The sequence below is a fragment of the Ovis canadensis genome, chromosome 7 (assembly GCF_042477335.2).
Source record: "Ovis canadensis isolate MfBH-ARS-UI-01 breed Bighorn chromosome 7, ARS-UI_OviCan_v2, whole genome shotgun sequence".
Taxonomy (NCBI): domain Eukaryota; kingdom Metazoa; phylum Chordata; class Mammalia; order Artiodactyla; family Bovidae; genus Ovis; species Ovis canadensis.
The window spans coordinates 89,438,215-89,459,461 of record NC_091251.1 but is presented as its reverse complement, the minus strand read 5'-3'; the positions used below and the strand labels follow the sequence as shown (position 1 = coordinate 89,459,461).

At 39.4% G+C, this 21,247-nt stretch overlaps 1 protein-coding gene across 10 annotated transcripts in view; it reads right to left on the bottom strand.

The window, feature by feature from the left end:
- Window positions 1-11,583: 11,583 nt before the first annotated feature.
- GPHN (gephyrin) overlaps window positions 11,584-21,247 on the bottom strand; it is a 546,412-nt gene continuing 536,748 nt past the window's right edge. For all 10 annotated transcript variants that reach the window (XM_069596839.1, XM_069596846.1, XM_069596847.1 and 7 more), the window contains 3 exons: window positions 20,772-20,875; window positions 13,683-13,779; window positions 11,584-12,582 (listed from right to left, as the gene is read on the bottom strand). In XM_069596839.1, the coding sequence (XP_069452940.1) occupies window positions 12,449-12,582; window positions 13,683-13,779; window positions 20,772-20,875 (335 nt within the window). In that variant the 3' untranslated portion in view covers window positions 11,584-12,448. The remainder of the gene's footprint in view (window positions 12,583-13,682; window positions 13,780-20,771; window positions 20,876-21,247) is intronic.

Below are 21,247 nucleotides of genomic sequence, written 5' to 3'. Positions count from 1 at the left end.
GTACGTGTGTGTGCGTGTGTGTACGTGTGTGTCCGTGTGCATGCGTGTGCGTGCATGCATGTGTGTGTGTGTGCAGGGGGGACAGAATCGCCTGGTGGTCGTCACTTGGCTGCATGTGTCATGGTTGATTATGTTAAATGATACACATAGGTCGTACTACCTGGGTTACATTTAATTGCCATTTAAAATGTGATCTTAATGAATATCTTAAAGTCTCTTGTTGACCCTGTCTGGTAAGATTAAGAAATTTTCAGTGTAAAACTTGCAGAATGCACATCAGAGGCTTGGAAGAAGTTCCCAGAGACTAGAGTGGAGCACTCCTCTAAGAAACAGAGAATGAGGGCACAGAGGGTGATAGATAAATACCACGTGGAAAATTCCAAGCTGTAAGAAAGCATTGTTATCTAATTAGCTGCATTTTTATTTCTCATTGGCCCATAAAATAATAGTATATCTTATAAATAATGGGTTTTAGATTTGATAAAATGCAGTGGTTGACTCTTGCTCATTCAGAAGTGGGTGATAAAGTGCACATTAAAAAAAAATCACTCTTATAAAGTGACAACATCCACATGCTGGAGGGTAGATCCGCTGCTCACAAACACAGACTACTCTGTATCTGCCCTGTGGCCCTTTCCCAGGGCAGTCATTATGTGGCCCCCAGAATCCCTGGATATGAGAAAAAAGCCTCCAGAGGGCAAATGATCTCTCAGGGGAACAAGAGCAGCTTGGATCCAGGGCCACCGAGAGGGAGGAGAGAATGAGAGGAAGGCAGGGTTCCAGGGGACTGGCCACCAAGACCAGGACTGGCCCCTTGCATCCCCTTTGCACCGTGGAACAAAGGGTGGGATCAGCCAAGGAGCAGGAAATGAAATAGAATCTTTTATCTTCTCTGATGTGATAGGATTTTTGAAAATTGTTTGCTGCTAAGCACTTGTTCTGGAAATATTTTGGTACTTTCGGATTATGCGTATGGCTGGGAAATGTTTGCTGAATGTTAACTAGTTTTGTTGTAACTGTGGTTTGAGATTAATACTTTGCACACCAAAGGCCCCATCCCTAATCTCTTCAGTTATCTCAATTAGTCGGGAGAGCAGTATTTAACAATTCTTAAAGTGTATGAATTGTTCTGTGAAACCAATTGTGTGGCTGTGCACGCACGCAAGTTTTGTCAGTAGTTCAAAAGTAGGGTCAGCTGTTAACTATTTACTAGGCTTACTCTTAATACCTAGAGATAGTATTAAAGTTTTGGTATAGCTCTGTCTATATCAATATATATATATATATATATATATATATATATATGTCTCTCTCTCTCTCTATATATATATATCCATAGTCATATAAACCTTATGTCTGTAAAACTGGAAGTTTTAATATTGCTTCATATGTGTAATATATACTAATATTTTCTCATGACATTAAATATCAGTATTTTCTAAAAAAAAACAAAAACTAGCAGTTACTAATCCTAGTGTGGACCTGTATGGAACATCACAATCTCCTGTAAAATTTACCGGAACAAATGGCACCCAATGGTTCAACTGGTGTTTGGGAAAAGATTTGCCCTCAAAGAGCAGTAGGTGCTCCGCGGTTCTCCCTCTGAAGAGCCCCTGTGCTCTGCTGCGCTTTCTCATGCGGGGATCACAGATGAGCAGCCGCTCACAGACCCCAGCCTTCTTAGCCAATGAGCAACCCTTACAGAAATAATGTGATAAACTCTGGTGATTCAGAATAATTCTAATTTGTGTGGGCTGGGCTTTCACAGGTGATTTTTGTCTTCCTAATAATTTTATCCATGGATAGGTTTTTCAAATAGTTTTACTGAGATATAATTTATGTACCAACTTCACTCATTTAAAGGGTTAGTACAATTCAATGATTTTTGGTGTATTTACAGAGTTGTGCGGTTGGCACCATAATCTCCTAATCTTACTTTAGAACATTTTCATCATTATCCATGGATACATTTTTAGTCAGGATAAATGTAAAACATGAATAATGCATTTATATCTCTCTTGTATCACCCTGTGACTGTTGAATTGTCAGAGAACGAATCATGTGAACATGGCCTTGATGATGAAAAGTTAGAGCAGAAGTGTTGGGGGGAAATTGGCAATAGCATTATTGTATTAATAAGCTGAACATTTATAGAGCCTATGAAAATATTTTAAGAGTAAAACAAGACTATGCAAATTCGTTATGAAAGTTCATACTATTTTGCTTTACTACTATTACATGTGCAGTAGAGGTCTATCTACAATATAGAACTCAAAAAATAAATTTTAGTACTAAAAATAGCTTAATCACATTAAAAGGTCAATGAATGTATGGATTATAGATTTACAATAAATATGTGCTGAATTAATGTGTGGATTAAAGCAGAGAAACAAAGTAGGGTTGCTATAGGCCACCATGGAAACACTAGCATCATTTCACTGATATACAGAACCCTTTGTTATATTATGTCCTAACAAGGGTGGTGCATTAGTTTTCACCATCTAAGTTAATATTTTTTCCAATAATCTATGCCTTTCACCAGGCCCATTAAATGTCTTATACATTTAATTAAGCAAGTGAGATATGGAGTGCTATTACAGAGAAAGCTGTTTTGTGTGTTGTGGAGCAAGGACAACATGAAACAATTGAGTTCTATTTGAGATGAACCCTAATTTATCCTATCACTTGCAGATTCTTCGCATCCCTTATTTCTTTTAATTAGTGCTTTATCCTCTCAGTTTTTCTTGTTCCTCTTTTTAGTTCCAGTTAAGTGGAGATTAATTCAGCAGATAGTTACATCAGGTTGTACTTTTCTGCAGAATTATAGTACAGATTTTCATCTGAAAAGTATTGTTGGCTACTTTTAGTAAAACAAAACAGATTCCAAACTAAATCTGATTACAGACCAGAAACCAATGCCAGGATTTTAATGGGAAACCAAGCACAGAGAAGCAATGACTTGTAACATTTCAGGGATGGAATTACTTCAGCTTTGCTCTAGACTTCCATGATGTCACTAGGACCTCCCCCATCTGGGTGATGTTTCAAGAAAGACCAAGGCCCTGTTAGTGCTAAAAATAGTACAGCTATGAGGTCTCTTCACCCTGTGATGGTGATGATGATGTGGTTATTGGTTACTGGAAAATTTCCGGACCTTTGGCAGCTTGAGTTTTAATGGAAATTAGGAAGTGGAGAGAGTGGGAACTGAGGTGGAAGTGGTTTGGGTAGTTTTTCTGACCACTGAAATCAGACAGGGCTTCTATGAATGTCCCTGAAAATGTTCTGCGTGTTGGCTGTTTACTACTTTCATGGAGGCTTTGCCTTCCCTGGTATTTTATTATAAAACATTTTCAAAGCTGCACCAAAGCTGAAAGAATTCCATAGTGAACACCCAGGTACTGACCATGCAGATTCTCCTGTCTTTTTCTTCTGAGTGTGTTGTTTCTGTAATTATGTGAAAGCTCTTGAATGATAGGTTTACCTGTCACATATTGGAGCTGGTCTCTCTAATACTACTTGGTGCTTAGAGATTCATTCTTTGTAGCACTTTGAAGCAAAGCATTTCCTTAGATTTCCCCCCAAGATTCTTAACACAGTAATAAACACATTTTTAGATTGGCCCATTGAAATCCTAGGTCGCAATTGAAGTTGAATCTGAGACGATCTAACTGTTATGGGCCCCCTCTCTTCTGACAGTGTGGCTCCAGCTAACCTTTCCACTTTGAACAGAAAACCCTGTGTTCTAGATCTTCTCTCCCATCTGAAGAATCTAAAACGACTATCTCCATAAATTCATCCAATTCAGTCACTTATGGGAGAAAACTGGGGTAACAGTTTGAAAAAATCAGAATTTAAAAGTCATCCAGAAAACTTGTTTTAAACAAACTCTCAAATTATTTTTAAGAAGTTCAATAGCCAGGTATTAAGAATCTGCGATTTCTTGTTTGTTCCGGTTGAAACCAGAAGGAAATGAAACTATAAAGGAAAAGGGAAAGACGGAAAGAGGGTAGACATTTTGCCCTCAGATTATGAGGATTCATTCAACTCTCCTTTCCTTCTCCCTCAGGTTCAGACTAAAGTGGCAGGAGGCAGGCAGTCACTTACTGTGGAGAAGTGAGGCTGAGTTAGATCTCTGGAGATCTCCTGGATGTCTACGAGGAGAATAGTCTCCAAATAGCACGTTTTCAACTCTTCTCACATTTCTTTGGCAGAAGGTGCTTTCAGTCTACTGGGCAGGCAACTAACCACTTAGTAAAGAACACAGGGGGCCAGGCTGCCCTGGGCATTGTTCTCAGGCTCCCGCATCATAAAGTGCTGACATCGTCTCTGAAGTAAGAGCAGAGCAGATCTGAAAGTAGTGCCTGGGCTTAGATGTCGCCAGCATCCCACCCAGCTCCGGAGCTGCAGCTCTAGTTGCTGTGTGAAGATTTCAGAGGCTTCCCTGGAGAGAAAAGACCGTTTAGTCACAGGATCACCATGGAAAAGATACCGTACTGAGGAGTTGAAAACACTATCATTTATCATTCAAGTGATTATTTGTCCTTCAATCTAACTACATCCGAATCTTCAGAGACTTTAAACATACTATTTAAGCCACTCTGAGCTTCTGTGAAGAAAAACTTCAAAAGAAGGTGATATTCTTAGAGGGCAGAGGCCTTTTTATACCCCAGTTCAGTTCCATCGCTCAGTTGTGTCCAGCTCTTTGCGACCCCATGAACTGCAGCACGCCAGGCCTCCCTGTCCATCACCAGCTCCCAGAGTTTACTCAGACTCATGTCTATTGAGTTGGTGATGCCATCCAGCCATCTCATCCTCTGTCATTCCCTTCTCCCGCCTTCAATCTTTCCCAGCGTCAGGGTCTTTTCAAATGAGTCAGCTCTTTGCATCAGGTGGCCAAAGTATTGGAGTTTCAGCTTCAATATCAGTCCTTGCAATGAACACCCAGGACTGATCTCCTTTAGGATGGACTGGTTGGATCTCCCTGCAGTCCAAGGGACTCTCAAGAGTCTTCAACACCTCAGTTCAAAAACATCAATTCTTCTGTGCTCAGCTTTCTTTATAGTCCAACTCTCACATCCATACTGATCTCCTTTAGGATGGACTGGTTGGATCTCCTCCCAGTCCAAGGGACTCTCAAGAGTTTTCTCCAACACCACAGTTCAAAACATTAATTCTTCGGTGCTCAGCTTTCTTTATAGTCCAACTCTCACATCCATACATGACCACTGGAAAAGCCAGTGTTTTTCTTTTGTTGGAAAAGTAATGTTTCTGCTTTTTAATAGGCTGTCTAGGTTGGTCATAACTTTTCTTCCAAGGAGCAAGCATCTTTTAATTTCGTAAAGCATCTTTATATCTCAGCTTCTAGTATATTCTGACACAGGCTGTGGTAGGCACCCAACCCAGTAATTGTTTGTTGGATGAATGGATGAATGTAATGAAACACACAGTATTCTCTGTCTGAAGATCTCCTCCCTCTTGAAGAACTGTCTTTGCTTTTCTGTGTGGCTTTCCTGTCAGACTGTCCTTCTTCACCTTCGTGTTATGGTCGAGGGCTGCAGGTGCTCACCCGTCTAGCCACCTTCTTGCCTGCTCCTGAGGATGGAAGAGCATAAGGGGGATACTAACCAATCACTCAGGACTGGAGGGTGTTACCTTGGTGAATTTACTTCACTTGGGTCACCAGATTGCAGGCTCAAACACTTGTTTTGCACAGGGCCCAGAGAACATTCAGTCTCTCAGAATAAATATCGTCTGAGTTCTTGAGTGGATAATAGGGTTTCTATTTCCTTAAGAACTGTAACTTCCCTTTGGGACCAGGTGCTGGGGTCAGGGAGATTACAGCATCCACTCCCATAGGATATATATCAGGGCAGCTTTCCCAGAATTGAGGACTGGATGTATCACTGGGGTGTCTACTGGCAGCAGACTCTGGTAATATCTTTCCATGTATAACTGGCTCTGTCTGCCAACAAGGGCAGCCTCTACATGTGTGAGATCAAAGGATTTCCTGTTATTTTTGCCTCAGACACTCCCTTTCCTGCTTCTATCCGGAATGCCCTCTTCTGGATGGACAAATCTTTGTTCTAACTGTATGAGTATCATTGGCTAGATTTCTTGTCACTCACTTCTTCATTCAGCATATTTGTTGCATGATCACGGGCCATTTTCCGTGCTTCCTGCATCAGGGCCAGGAAACATTTTTGCATAAATGTGATCTCACCTCTTCCATGTTGTTGTTACTAATTTTGATGTCTTGATGAAATGCTTCTTTCTCACTTCCATTTTTTTTTTTTCCTACCGGTATCTTAAAAACATGAAGAAATAGCAAAGGAGGGAAATCAAAATCATGGTATATTTTAAATATTCATCTTTAACATATTAATGTTTTTTAAGATGCACAGAGTATTAAATCATACTTACAACTGTTCTTGGAGATGATGCCCTAGTTCTGAGTTTGAGGCACTCTGTTGAAGTGGGGTCCATACCAATTAACCCTCCACTCTTGTGCCTCACGTGATGTGCCCACTTGCTCATGCCTGCGTGGGGTCCCCTCTGCTGCATGTTCTAAGCATGGGATATGAAGTTTTCTTGTCAGGTTCTGTCTCTGGCTCCCTGCTGAGTACTATCCAAGGTCAATTCTGTCGGTAAGTTTAGTGACGAGTACCTACTATTTCCTAGGCACCACATCAAGCTGGGGCTACAGAGGTGAACAGCCTCTGCCATCAAGTTGGGGAGGGGTGATGCCAATGGGATGTAGTGAGAAGTGGAAGCACAGATAAGGGGCACTTAGTCCAATTTGGGGACTCAGGGAAGGGTTTCTGGAAGAGTTAGTGCCCAAGGTTAATCTTGAAAGATTAGCGGCCTGAGCAAAGGCACTGAGGCATAAAATGACATGGTTGGAAGGGAAACTGCAAATGGTCTGGTGTTAAGTGAAGTGGGAGGTGAAAATGACTGTGGATGCCGGAGGGGCTAGATCCTGCAGGACTTTAGCCGCTGTGACTGGGGCTTGGACTTCATCTGTTGCAGTTTTCTCATGAGGAGTTTTAGTACAGAGAGGTTTATGCTCTGGATCAACCACTTTGGTAGCAGCGTGAAGGGTGAATTCGGGGAGGGCAATTCCAGAAGCGTCAGATTAAGATGGTAGCGGTGGGACTAGAAAAGAATGGGTCAATGTAGGAACTATTAGTAGAGTTGACAGAACTCAGTGACTAATCAGATGTGGGAAGTGAGAAGAAAGAATGACTCAGAGGTTTCTGGTTTGGGAAACTTGGGCAAATGGTGGTGCCATTAACCAGGAAATAAAATACAGAGAGGAACAGGTGTAGGAAGCAGGGAGGGTGGCTTCCTTGTCTGCAGGAGCCCCTGTCTAGAGTGGTGCCTTGTATTCAATAGGTGTTTACTAAATAAGTCTTTTTTTTTTTCACCTTCAGTGGCTTCTCGTGCTATCAGGCTATTTGACATACATCATAAGGTATGTGTGTACTTAGTATCACACCCAAGAGCCTATACCTGTGTGAGCATGACCTTGCTTTATCCTGGCTTCAGTCGTCTCCAACTATATTTTAGATCCTGCCCCCTCCCTCATGGCGCTTCAGTCTCCTTTCTGGGGTTGTATTCTTTAAACCCTTCCCTCTATCTGAATGTTCTTCTCTCAGTTAACATGAGGGGCTTATTTTCTGCTCTGAGCTCAAATATCACCTGCTTAGAGAACACTTTCCTCACTTCCTGGACAAGGGACTGCCTCCCAGCGCCAAATCCACCACGGTATTCTGCAGTGCGGAATACAGTGGGAGCTGGGGCTGGAACTCAGCTAGCTACATTTCTGTTTTTTCTTTGCCAGCTGGCTTCCTGCTAGGTTCAACAACAGGCTGCATTAGACTACAGGGAACTTGGAAAGCAGAGGGTGGGAAGAAGGGACTTATGTTCCTTCCGGATTGTTTTTTGATTCTGTGTGTGTCACCCTGGCAATGGCAACTGGTTCTAGCCATTCAACATCTGGGCAGTGCCCTTTCCTTGGAGGGTTGAGCCCTACCTCCCAGGGGTCTGACCTATGAGCTTCCAGATTCTGATAATTCTAACCTTTCCTCCCATCTCCCCAGCCCTAGTTGTGGTATCTGCTTCCCATAGTTATTATCTCTGACATCTCAGAGTTTCCTTTGTGCTTTTCCACACGTCCAACACAAATTTAACTTAGTACTCCTACACTGAAGTCTCAGTGTGATTTCTGCCTTTCCTAACTGCTGGACCCTGACACTACTGAAGGTGATTTAGGCCTCCATCCAGTTACTCTCTAATATATAATAGGATTTTCTTCATAGACTTCTCATAATCTGTATTTACTTTTTTTTTTTTTTTTGCTTTTTCATCATCTATCTCCTTTTGGATACTAGAGTTTTTGTCTCATTTATCAGTGTATCCCTGGAATCTATCATGGAGCCTGGCATATTGTAGGAACTTAATATATGCTTGTTAAATAAATTATTGAATTATTACAAAAGACTACAGGGAAAAAAAAGACTACAGGAGAAATATTGCTAACTGACTATAAAAAAATGGTCAGAATTGAGCAATTTTTTAACCTCTCGGTTCTAAGTCAAGTTACTAATGAACTCTATAAAAATATAACTCTATAACAGAGAGTAGAGGTCCATGCTTCTTATAAGGCTGTTAGAATACAATGTATTATTTAACACAGATCCATCATCATTGGGATAAGATACACAATTAATTTTCTTTGAATTTTATACTTACATAAATCCCCACTTTCTATAACTAGGAATGATAATAACTTACCTATTAGGGTTTCATGAAGATCAGGAGTTAATTCTGGGTTAGATCCAGAAAGTTTTGTTGGTTAGAAAATAACTTCAAAAATAAAAGCCATCCAAAGAATCAACTTGCTATAACATGCAACATCACTTAATAGCATTTATTTTACAATCTTTTATTTAAATATCAACGATAATACTAAGACAATCAATCATAATATGCCATATATGCATAATTCTAAAATGTTGTTCAGTTGCTCAGTCATGTCCAACTGTTTGCAACCCCATGGACTTCAGAATGCCAGGCTTCCTTGTCCTTCACCATCTTCCAGAGCTTGCTCAAACTCATGTTGGTCGAGTCAGTGATGCCATCCAACCATCTCATCCTCTGTTGTCCCCTTTTCCTCCTGCCTTCAATCTTTCCCAGCATCAGGGTCTTTTCTAACGAGTCAGCTCTTCACATCAGGTGGCCAAAGCTTCAGTTTCAGCATCAGTCTTCCTAATGAATATTGAGGACTGATTTCCTTTAGAGTGGCCTGGTAGCCTACAGTCAATGGGGTTGCAAAGAGTCGGACACGACCTAGCAACTAACACACATCCTTCCTTCTTGAAATTCTCTTCCCTGGTTTTGCGATACTGCAGCACCCTGTCCATCTCTTCTACAGTTTTTCCTTTCATTCCATTCATGGCTTTTTCCAGCAACACTTCAAAATAAGATGCTCCACAAGCCTGTCCTGTTGGCAAGTCCTTTTTTGATAAACTTTCCTATTTACCCTTAAATTTCAAATATCACCTTTATGTGAGTGATCCCCAAGATTAAATTCAGCCAGCATCTCTTTTGGGAACTCCTAACCTATATTTCAAATGCCAACAGGACATGGCTACCTTAGGGCTCCTCTGGCATCTCAAACACATGTCTAAACTTACCAGCTCCTGCAGAAAATCCACTTTTCTGACTTTACTTTTTGGTTAATTGTTGAACATGTTCCCAGTCAGCCATGACAAGAGACTTTGAATCATGTCTTCTTTGTCTAACTTCCTTTCCTAAACTTTCAAATCGGTCATAAAATTCTTTCGATTTTTCCTGTTCAAAGGTGCATTCAGCTGTCACGACCTCCCCATCACCATCACCTCCACCACTATAGTTAAGGCTGTCGTCACTCCTCACGTGCACAACATGATCAGTTCTTAATTGGTGTCTCTCTCCAGTTTTTTCCCCCAATCCAATCTATCCTGTTCAATGCTGCCAGAGCAATTTTTCCAAAAAAAAAAAAAAAAAAAAAGGCTCTGATCCTAATACTTCCCTGATCAAGAATCTCTAGTGGTCTAATTGTCTCTAGATAATCTGGACTCCTTACCCTGGCATTTGAGAACTTCATAGTTTGGGCCTCAAACATGTACTTTTTGGTTTTACAAATATATCAGTTTTCTGTTTCTATGGCTGAGTTTTTAGGAATATGGATTCTGGAGCCAGATTGTTAAGTCTGAATCCTGGCTCCTCCTCTTATTAGCTGTGTTACCATGGACAAGTTCCTTAACCTCTCTGTGCCTCTGTTTTCTCATTATAATAGGAATAGTAACACATCATTGCTGTGAAAATGAAACATATGAAGAATACTTAGAAAAGTGAATGGCACATAGTAAGCTCTGTATAATATGTTCCACGGAACAAATAGTTACATACGCCTATACTTATGTACATATGTCAGAAACTCTAAAGACTTGGGGATGTCAGTAAACAAAACAAACAAAAATCACTGCCCTTGTGAGTCTTACATTCTGTAATAAAAATTATTATTAATTACACATAATTCTATTTTTGGAATGCCCTCTTTCTGCATTATTCTTACCCTTTGAAATCTTATCTTAAAGAGGTTCCCATCTGAACACCTCCAACTCTTTAAATCTGAATTATATTAATAGCATTTATCACATTCTATAATTCTATCATGTACTATGAAATATCAAACACATCAAATATTATGCTTACTTTCACATTTTTAAAAAATCTTTCTTGATGGAATATAATGTCAGCTTTATCCTTATTCATCCTGGTAAAACTCAAGCACACAGTAGATGCTTCATAGATGTTTCTTGGATGAATGGAGGTAAAGAACTCTTTGCATGGGTTTTCATTTGACCTCAATTAACCTTATCTTTTTAAATTGAAAATATACATTTAAAATAAAGAACATTTTATTTTCAATTTTGGAAATATCAAGTATCAGTATCAACTATTTATTGTTCACAACTTAACTTTATTCATCACCATCATTTAGCTTCTGGTTCACTAGTAAACTAATGTTTGTTGTTTGGTTTACTAACTACACAGCATGTTAATGTCCCAGGTTACCACTGTTTGAAAAGTGCCCTTAAGTTTTGTTAAAGAACCCATTGTGGACAGCATATGTTTTATTTGTTGTATTTTCTGTGGTCATACAGATTTTTCCCCTTTCTTACTTCTGATCATGATAAAAAAAGAGTCCAGGTACTTATTGGAAATTTTTTTGTTCATTACTTATTTTCCCTCCTATTCCAAAAAACTGTAGATGTTTGATTTATTTCTATGACATCTGAAAGAAAAATTTAGTTTCTCCAGCTATGGCTGGGAAGACCAGACCAACTGTAGGTTCTTCCCTATATTTGTACAGTGCTACAGTAAAATAGAGACTACCCTATATTTTAAAAACTCTTCTTTATACCACTTCACCTTGCTGAGCCATCTTAACTACTGCTTTTATCCAAGCAGCACCCATCAGAATGACATGATAATCTTCTCTCTCTCTTGCTAAAATAACAAGGCCCACACAATGGATTTTAAATAATGACCAAGGATTTTTTTATTCATTAAGTTTCAGTATCATTACAGAAAATGTTATGGTACAGAGTTGTTTAACATTGTTTTTTCTTTGCTCTTGATTTCCACATGAATGCTGGTAACACTAATATCTGTACAAGATCAGTCTTTGATTTTATTTTTTGTTCTGTACAATTTTAAATGTATTGGTTAAAAAGGCTGTCAGCACTTAAGGAAGCATTTTTTTCCCCCAGTTTGTTCAAATAAAAGGTATCCAGTTACTGCCCAAGAGTACTGTGCCACGAGGCTACTGGGATGAGAGAGGCTCCTCCCCGGACGCTCTGCGGGGATGGCTCTCCTTGAGGCTGGGCAGGACCGCCTCCCAGTCACTCTTTGTTTGGCACTGCGCACATAAACACGATACATGATAAAGAACAAGCAGAAGCTCTCTGTAAAGCAGTTATGAAGCATACTAAGAAGGGAAATCCAAGTGTTGCCTACGCTAGTATAAATAAGCAGACAGCCTTGATTTAAGAGCATAAGTAGTTGTATTTTAAAGATGAGAAAAACACAAGTTCTGCAGGCACCTACTGCTGTCTACTAAAAGCTATCGCTATCAGACCTAGCATTGAACACACAAAGCAATTTGCAAGAAAGGAAAAATTTGCTTTGATATAATCAGAATAGAGTTGTCTGTTAAGATTTATTTTTAGGTGTTTTTTTCTTTAAAAGGTATTTAAATTCTTTTGAAATATAGTTCAAGATGTTGACTATACAGATTAACTTTTATCCAAATCAGAAAAACTAGCTGTGCCGTTGCATATTACAGGATACAGTCAATGATATGTGGACATGCATCAAAGCTTTCTCCCACGGGTGACCGTCATAGCCGTCCGATGACCATGACGTCCACCACCTCGCCCTTGTGGAGCTCCACGTACTGCTCTGTCTTTGGAGGAAGCATCAATAATCCATTGGCGCTGCGCATGCTCATCAGACGGCTGCTCATCTGATTACCTAGGAGGAAATACCTTATTACAGCGGCAGCAGCACCACAGTGTGTGCATGCGGAGCCCTGTAGTTCTTCTCAACATAAAAACTGATGAACAGAAACACAGGTCTTCAAGAGGAAGAAAGATGATCCGACTTCCCAGTATCTTTTTCAGGTGACCTAGCCACTGTATCCTACTACCTTCTCATTGAACTTTAAAAAATAAACATTAAGAAATATTGTTTAAGAGAACGAAACCAAAATTTTACAGCACTGTGGAAAAGGCCATCGATTTTTCTCAATTCAGGCTAACGTGTGATGTGTGTCTAAGATAGGCTTCTAAAACCTATTAAAATAATTATGATAATAACAGCAGTGGCTACCATTTCTTTTGTATTTACTTAAGTGCCAGACAAGGTGGTAGGCATTTTACTTAACTACTTTATTTAATTCTTGACACCTCAAAAGAGGTTAGGTAACTTGCCTATGGTCCTACTAACTAGGTGGTGGCCAATTTGCAAGCAATCTCTGATGGCAAAGCCCATGTACTTACTCACTGTGCTAACTGATGTTTGTACTTAATAGTATCTTTATTTAAATTTTTTTCTGGAATTGCATCAAAAGTCAGGTAAAATATGACTAGAGAAGTTGGGGATAAAAACTTAAAGTCTACAGCAGGTAACTATAGAACTCAATTGATTTCTGAGTCCTTAGATCTTACCAATATCTAGAGGATAGTAAAGGCTACAGAGAATCACAGTCTATTTGGGCTTTAATGCCACATTTCAGCGTGGCATAGCCAAAGTCCCCTCCTTTTCCTAAAACCAAAGTTATGCTTAGAATTTACTGGTTGAACAAACAGGTAAAAATCTTCTGTAATTCCAGGTTTGTATTTCAAACGTTTGTCTAGAAACACAGTTCCAAGGAATAACTGAACAATTACTAGTCTTTTTTACTCTTGTCCTGTTATGTCACACTATTTAGGAATTACTTAACATCTAATCTCTCAAAAGGGAAAATGTACAATAATTACAAAATTAGGTATACTCAAGGAAGGAGGTTAGACATAAATTTGTGTTTTCACAGAATGGGTGCAAAGAGATACCTGCAGGTGTGAATGACTAACCTGTACTCTGTGCCCAAGGTAGTGGTTCTTGGTGATGCCAAGTCAGTATACACCGATGGTATTCTGGGCGAGGATCCAGCTTTACATCACATGATAACTACAGGAAAAAGAGGAAAGGAAAACAAACTCAATCACACTTAAACTGGATCATCTCTTAAAACTATAGGGTGGTGGTGGTCGTGCAAAGAGTGCAATGGACTGGGAAATATCCTGGCATTCTGCCGTCTCCACCACTGCCACATTACGTTATTATAAGAAGTCCAGAGGTTGGGTTGCTCTGGTAAGAAGAGAAAAGAAGGCTAAGAAGTTGGTACTTGCAGTACGGAAAGGGGTAGATGAAAAATACAAAGTCTATTTTTGAAGTCTAATTTGACCTATAAATTGAGAAATTAAGGCAGACATTTTAACACCGAAAATAAAGGAGGTAGACCTCAACAAACAAGCTGAATATAGATTTGTCTGTCTATCCATTCATTTGTCCATGTATCCATCCATCCATCAGACAGATTTATTGAGGTGCTGATTTAGCAACTCATTCATATACTTATCTTTAATATAAAAGGGATAGTTACTTTCTTTCATTTTTTAAATTTTCACTGGAGTACAACTAATTTACAATGTTGTGTTAGTTTCAGGTGTAAAACAAAACAAATCAGTTACACATACATCTCCTCATTTTTAGATTCATTTCCATGTAGGCCATTGCAGGGAAGGGAGTAGAGTTCCCTGTGCTATACAGTAGGTCCTTACTATCTTATATACACTAGATACATAGTAGCGTGTAGAGGTCATCCTGATCTTCCAATTTATCCCTTCCCTCTCCTTACTCTCTGGTGAGCTTCCCTAGTGGTTCACTGGTAAAGAACCTCTTGCCAATACAGGAGACATGGGTTTGATCCCTGGGTTGGGAAGAGTCCTTGCAGAAGGAAATGGCAACTCACTCCAGTATTTTTGCCTGGGAAATCCCATGGATAGAGATCACAAAAGAAGTGGATACAACTTAGCAACTAAACAACAACACAACCTCCTTACTCCCTGGTAATCACGTTTGTTTTCTACATCTATATGTCTACTTATGTTTTGTAGGTAAGTTCATTTGTACTTTTTGTAGGTTCCATATATAAGTGATATCACGATATTTGTCTTTCTCTGTCTGACTTACTTAACTCAGTATGATCATCTATAGGTTTATCCATGTTGCTACAAATGGTGCTATTCCATTCTTTTTTATGAATGAGTAATATTTCACAGTGTATTAAAAAGCAGAGACATTACTTTGCTAACAAAGGTCCATACAGTCAAAGCTGTGGTTTTTCCAGTAGTCACATATGGATGTGACATTTGGACCACAAAGAAGGCTGAGTGTAGAAGAATTGACGCTTCTGAACTGTGGTGTTGGAGAAGACTCTTGAGAATCCCTTAGACTGCAAGGAGATCAAACTAGTCAATCCTAAAGGAAATCAATCCTGAATATTCATTGGAAGGACTGATGCTGAAGCTGAAGCTCCAATACTTTGGCTATCTGATGCGACTCATTAGAAAAGACCCTGATGCTGGGAAAGATTGAAGGCAGGAGAAGAAGGGGACAATAGAGGATGAGATGGTTGGATAGCAAACTGACTCAATGGACATGAGTTTGAGCAAGCTCCGGGAGATGGTGAAGGACAGGGAGGCCTGCTGTGCTGCAGTCCATGGGGTCGCAAAGGGTGGCACACGACTGAGTGACTGAACAACAACAATTATTCTAATTATGCTTTCTCTCTGGAATCTAGACTAAAATTTAATTCAAGGGTGTTTCTCCTTAATTAAATCACACTCAACTCTTTTATGTGATATTACTTGTTTATACGCTACTTCATATCTACTGAGGGGGTAACTTGCCCTTGTTCCTAATTTATTCTGTGCTTACCTGAGGACAAAAATCTCTGTCTTTCAACCTCTCCCCATGGGTGTGTGTGTTCTCCAGTTCTAAACCCTAAGAACTATCACATGGTTGTGTCATTTGCTACATGTTTAAGCTTTTCCCCAGCAGTGGCACTGACTGGCTCATGGATGGCAGTGCAGTGGAGCAAATACTAGACTGTGAAGATACCAGCACCTAGGTTCTACTCCCAGTCTTACTGTTAACTGGCGTGCTGTACTAGAAAGCTATTTTGCTTTCCCATACCTGTTTGTTCATCTACAAAATGGGATTGTTTTAAAGGAGTGTATTTATGTTAATTTAAGAAATAAGAACTGCATCAATTTGAAGTGAATGAATTTTTTTTCACAGCCTCACAAAGAGCTGTTCCTTTTGTAGCAAGAGATGAAGCTAATCAGGTTTTTGTGCTATTTTACTGAAATGCAGAATACTTTATTCACTAATATATTTAGTTGTACTAATATTATAGTTCTGGTATATTTCATCAGTTAGCTGCAGCTTAAGAAAGCACCTATTTACTATGAGCATCAGTGCTTAAAATAATGATGTACCATGAGTAAATATACACATGTCTTTTGGTGGAAGAACTATATCTAATGGAGAGAATTAGAAAAGGAAAAAAAGAAAGGTCAACAGAATGAAATGAAAAGCCACAGACTGGGAGAAAATACCTGTACAAAGCATGCCTGATAAAGACCTGCTATCCAGAATATACAGAAAATTCTTAAAACTCAACAATAAGGACATGAACAATCCAAGTATAAACTGGGCAAAAGAACTGAGCACCATATCAATGAAGATATGCATATGAGAAGTAAGCATATGAAAAAATGTTCAACATCATATAGGGAATTACAAATTAAAACAATAATGAAATACCACTAGATAGCTACAAGAAAGGCCAAAAATCCAAAACACTGGCCACACCAAATCCTGTTGAGAATGTGGAAGAACAGGGACTCATCACTGGGGCAGGAATGCAAAATGGTACAGCTACTTTGGAAGACATTTTGGCATTTCCTACAAAACTAAATATATCTTATCATACAATCCAGCAATCACATTCCTTGGTATTTACCCAAGTGAACTGAAAGTTTATGTTCATACAAAAACTTGCACACAAATATGTTTAGCGGCTTTATTCATAATTGCCAAAACTGGAAGCAATGAAGATGCCCTTCAGTAGGTGAGTGGATAAATGGTGGCATATCCAGAGAAAGGAATATTATTCTGTGCTAAAAACAAATGCGCTATCTAGCCATGAAAAGTCATGAAGGGAACTTAAATTCATATTACTAAGTGAAAGTAGATTATTTGAAAAGGTTACATACTGCATGATTCCAGCAATATGATACTCTGGAAAAGGCAAAACTATGGAGACAGTAAAAAGACCAAGGGTTAGTAGGGAGGGAGGAATGAACAGGCAGAGTGCAGAGGGTTTTTGGGTTGTGAAAGTGTGCGACACTACAATGGTGCGTGATGTGTGCTAAGTCGCTCAGTCATGTCCGACTCTGTGACCCCATGGACTGTAGCCCGCGAGGCTCCTCTGTCCATAGGATTTTCCAGGCAAGAATACTGGAGTGGGTTGTTATGCCCTCCTCCAGGGGATCTTCCCAACCCAGGGGTCAATACATGTAATTGTATATTTATCAAGACCCATGGAATACACAACAGCAAGAGTGAACCCTAATGTAGACTATGGACTTTTGGGTCACTGTAGGTTCATTGATTATAACAAATGTACCACTGTGGTACAGGACATCAACAGTTGGGGAGATTGTGTGTGTGTGTGTATGTATGTATGTATGGGGTGGGGAGGAGAATTAATACAGGAACTCTTTGAACTTTCTGCTTAATTTTGCTGCAAACCTGGATGTGCTATAAAAACAAAATTTGTTAGTTAAAAAAGGGGAGAATATTTTGTCCTTCCCATCTTTTAGAGAAGCGACCTCAAAGAATTGTCTAGCATAGTAAGTAATTAATGTAAATAGAGTATAATAAAGTTGTTATGGAGCCATTTATATGGTATAAAAGGGCACAAAGAAGTAAATAATCAGCCCTCTTAGGGACACTGGGAAAGGATTCACAGAGGGCATGATGATGCCTGAGTCTTATGATTAAGGAATTTTCTAAGCTGCGAAAAGAGAAGGTGGTGGTTAGGAGAGACCCTCCTAGGAAGGCGATCTCATGCTCATCCTGGAGACAGTAAAAAGCTTGGTATGGTCAGAATGCAGGATGGGAAGCAGATAACACTGGAGGGAAAACACGCCTTGGGACGGAGGGCCTCCTATGCTCACTTGAGTGTCTGAATTTAACCCTGGGGTCATGGCAAGCATTGAAGAATTTTAATCGGAGATGCTGACAATGATTAGTTAGACAGAAAAGGGATTTAAAAGCAGGCAAGGTTAGAGGAAGGGAAACCATCAAATGTTGGTGCCATTACTCAAATCAGGTTTATTTGGCTACAAAACACAGGGAATGTGGACGGTGGAGGGGAGAGGGGATGTTAGGAGAACGGTGAGGATCTGGAAGGCTGGAGTAAGGAATGGAAAAAGCTGATCCACAAGATATAAAAGGTTCTTAAAGGGGAATTTTAGCCCCTTCTGAGATTTGTAAAGTGGAAGTGATAACTCGAAAAGATGTATACTCTTCTCCAGTTGTACTCAGTGCCCTGGGAATAAAAGTGAAGGACAAAAAGGGAAAATTGATTCAACTTTGTGGATTCTTAGAGTGATTGTAGTAGAAGCAAGGAGAGGCAGGAAAAAAAAAAAAACAACTGAGGGTGTTAGAAAAAGTTGAAGTGATACACCATAGGATTTAGGCTGGATGAGAAAAGGGTTAAAGCCAGAAGGGGCTTTTGGACTGAGGAAAAAGGGTGAGGTGTTTGAATTCTTTTATATCTACTGGTAGGTAACTTGTCATTGTTCTTGAACTGTATACCAGAGTTGGTGAGTTTTGAGATGGAGCACTTCATGGCATAGAAAAGGACAGGCATGTGAGCGGCTGAAGCAAAACTAAAATTATCAAGAATTATGGAAATAAGGCAACTGATGATAAGAGGTCAGGCACAAAAGAAGACTTTTAGACAACTGCCGAAACCCGAATGTGTTTGGAACATTTGCTGGTGATAATATGGGAAGGTGAAAGCTCCAGGAGACTCGGGGGGAGAGGTTGGACTAATTGCTGCACAGACTAGAGAAGAGAGTTCGTGAGAAAACAGATGACAAAGGGGATTCTATTTGAGTGGAGGCCCCAGGTGACATGCTCTAGGTCCTGGCTGATATTGAGGGCCTGGGCTCTAAGTCTTGTCAAAGCTTCCAAAGAGTGGTTTTAAAGGAGCTTGACACTAATTCTTAAAAGTACTAGAGAAGTTATAAGAACTGATTTCATTAGTCTAAAAGAGAGGGGCTTGAGCTCATTTGCCCCACAAATCATCTGAAATTTATCATGTAACATTAAAATTCTTATGCATGCTGGTACAGATCAGTTTCGACTTCATTTTCCCAAAGTTTCTATAACCTAGTTATAATTTTCATCTCCCAGTAATAATAAAACTGGCTTACACTTCCTATAAATCATAGTTCTATCATTTTCAATATTTGTTTTAAATCAAACTACAGACCATAATATTTTCACTTAACAGGCATTCAATTATATCTTGTGAAGATCAATGACTAACCTTTTTAAAAAGCTGAATAATGTTCCATTGTACACATACACATCATTTTCCTTATCTATTCATCTGTTGTTGGAAATCTGGGTTGCTTCCTTATGTGTGCTATAGAGGAGGATAATGCTACAATGAATGCTGGGTGCAAATATCTCTTTGAGATCCTGATTTCAATTCTTTTGGACATATAGCCAAAAGTGAGACTGCTGGATCATATGGTATTTTACTTTTAATTTTTGAGGAAACTCCATACTGTTTCCCATGAGGCAACATGGATATACCTAGAGGACACCATACCAAGTGAAATAAGCTAGTTACAAAAGTACTGCCAGATTCCACTTACAGGAAGTATCTAAAACAGTGAGACTCACAAAGGCAAAGGATAGAACAGTGATTGTCAGGAGCTGAGGGATGGAAGAAATGGGAAACTGCTGCTCAATGGATATACAGTTTCTGTTATGCAAGGTGAATTAGCTCTAAGGCATCTGCTGTACAGTATATTACCTATAGTTGTGTGGTACTGTGCATATTAAGATACTTTAAGAGGATAGTTTTCACATTAAATGCTCTGACCATGAAACAAATCAAAGAACATAAGGGGATTTCTGGAGGTGATGGACGTTGTTTAGTATCTTGACTGTGGTGATGGTATCATGGATGTCTGTGTTTGTCCAAATTTTTCAAAATGTCTACATTAAATATGTGCAATTTGTGTATATAAATTATACCTCAGTAAATCTTAAAAGAAAAGCACTGGCTTAGTATTAGTTTAAATTGCCAGGAAAATTGTTCATTAGTTACCCAGAAACTATATTACATAGTTAGCTGACTAGTAGTAAATCAAGTTGAAGTTAGTGTGGTGAGAAGGGGACTGTAATTTCTGACTGACTTTTACTGCAGGTATAACTCCAGCCTTAGTAGTCCTTTTCCAAACAATATGGTCACCCTCTCCTTCTTTTTCTCTTTCTAGTCCTTTAACTGTCTTTTTCTGAACTGTTTAAAATTGATCAGTGGGGTCACAGAAAAAGTGATCAAATAAATTGCTATTCTCTGTAAATTTACCTAGGGAAAAGAGAATTTTTATCCCTCCTTCCATAGGGTTTAGTATTAGTTCAGTATTCTATTGACCATTTTGTCATTACATATCCATTCCTAAATGGACTTCTAGCTGAAGAAAATTATTCCCTTTAGGAGTCGTGGAATACTGTGGGAAGGGAATAAAGGGGACTCCTTTCCATTTGTTTTCTATCATGAAGAGAGGTATATAATCATATTTTCCCACAAAAGTGACTCAATGGACATGAGTTTGAGCAAGCTCTGGGAGAGGGTGAAGGACAGGGAAGCCTGGTGTGCTACAGAGGGTCGCACAGAGTAGGACACGACTGAGTGACTGAACAACAATATAAAACTCTAGATGTTTGTTTTGGGCAGTTAAAAAATCATATCCTTATTTGTTATTAGGCTTCAGTTTTGGTTTCTGATCATTAGCAAACATTACCCTGGCTTTGATGATGGTCGGCCGAGGATCCAAGATGCCTTGCATCTTTCTCAGCGCAGGCACAACAAAGAGGTTGCAGGTGACCACGGCAGACACAGGGTTCCCTGGAAGCCAAGCAAGCAGTTCTTTATACTGCACACATAGAAATTCACCCCCAAAATCATGAATGTTACACCTTCAGGTATCCAAGCGAATGAAGTGACTAATCCCTAGCCTTCCTCTTTTGAATCACCTTGAATCCAAAAGGATGCCAGAATAGAGCTACAGTCAACCAAATGGCACAGAGCGTGTAAACACTTGGATCTACCAGTGAAATGCAGACTTCTGATGCACAGAAGCTGCTGAACACCATTTATTTTTGCTTTCCTGAGAGCCCTAATTGAAGCCCTTACTAATCAGTTTGTACTTGCTATAATTTTACTGATACTTTTATATAGTGATATGTGACTGTGTGTGTGTGTATATAGTGGGGGTAG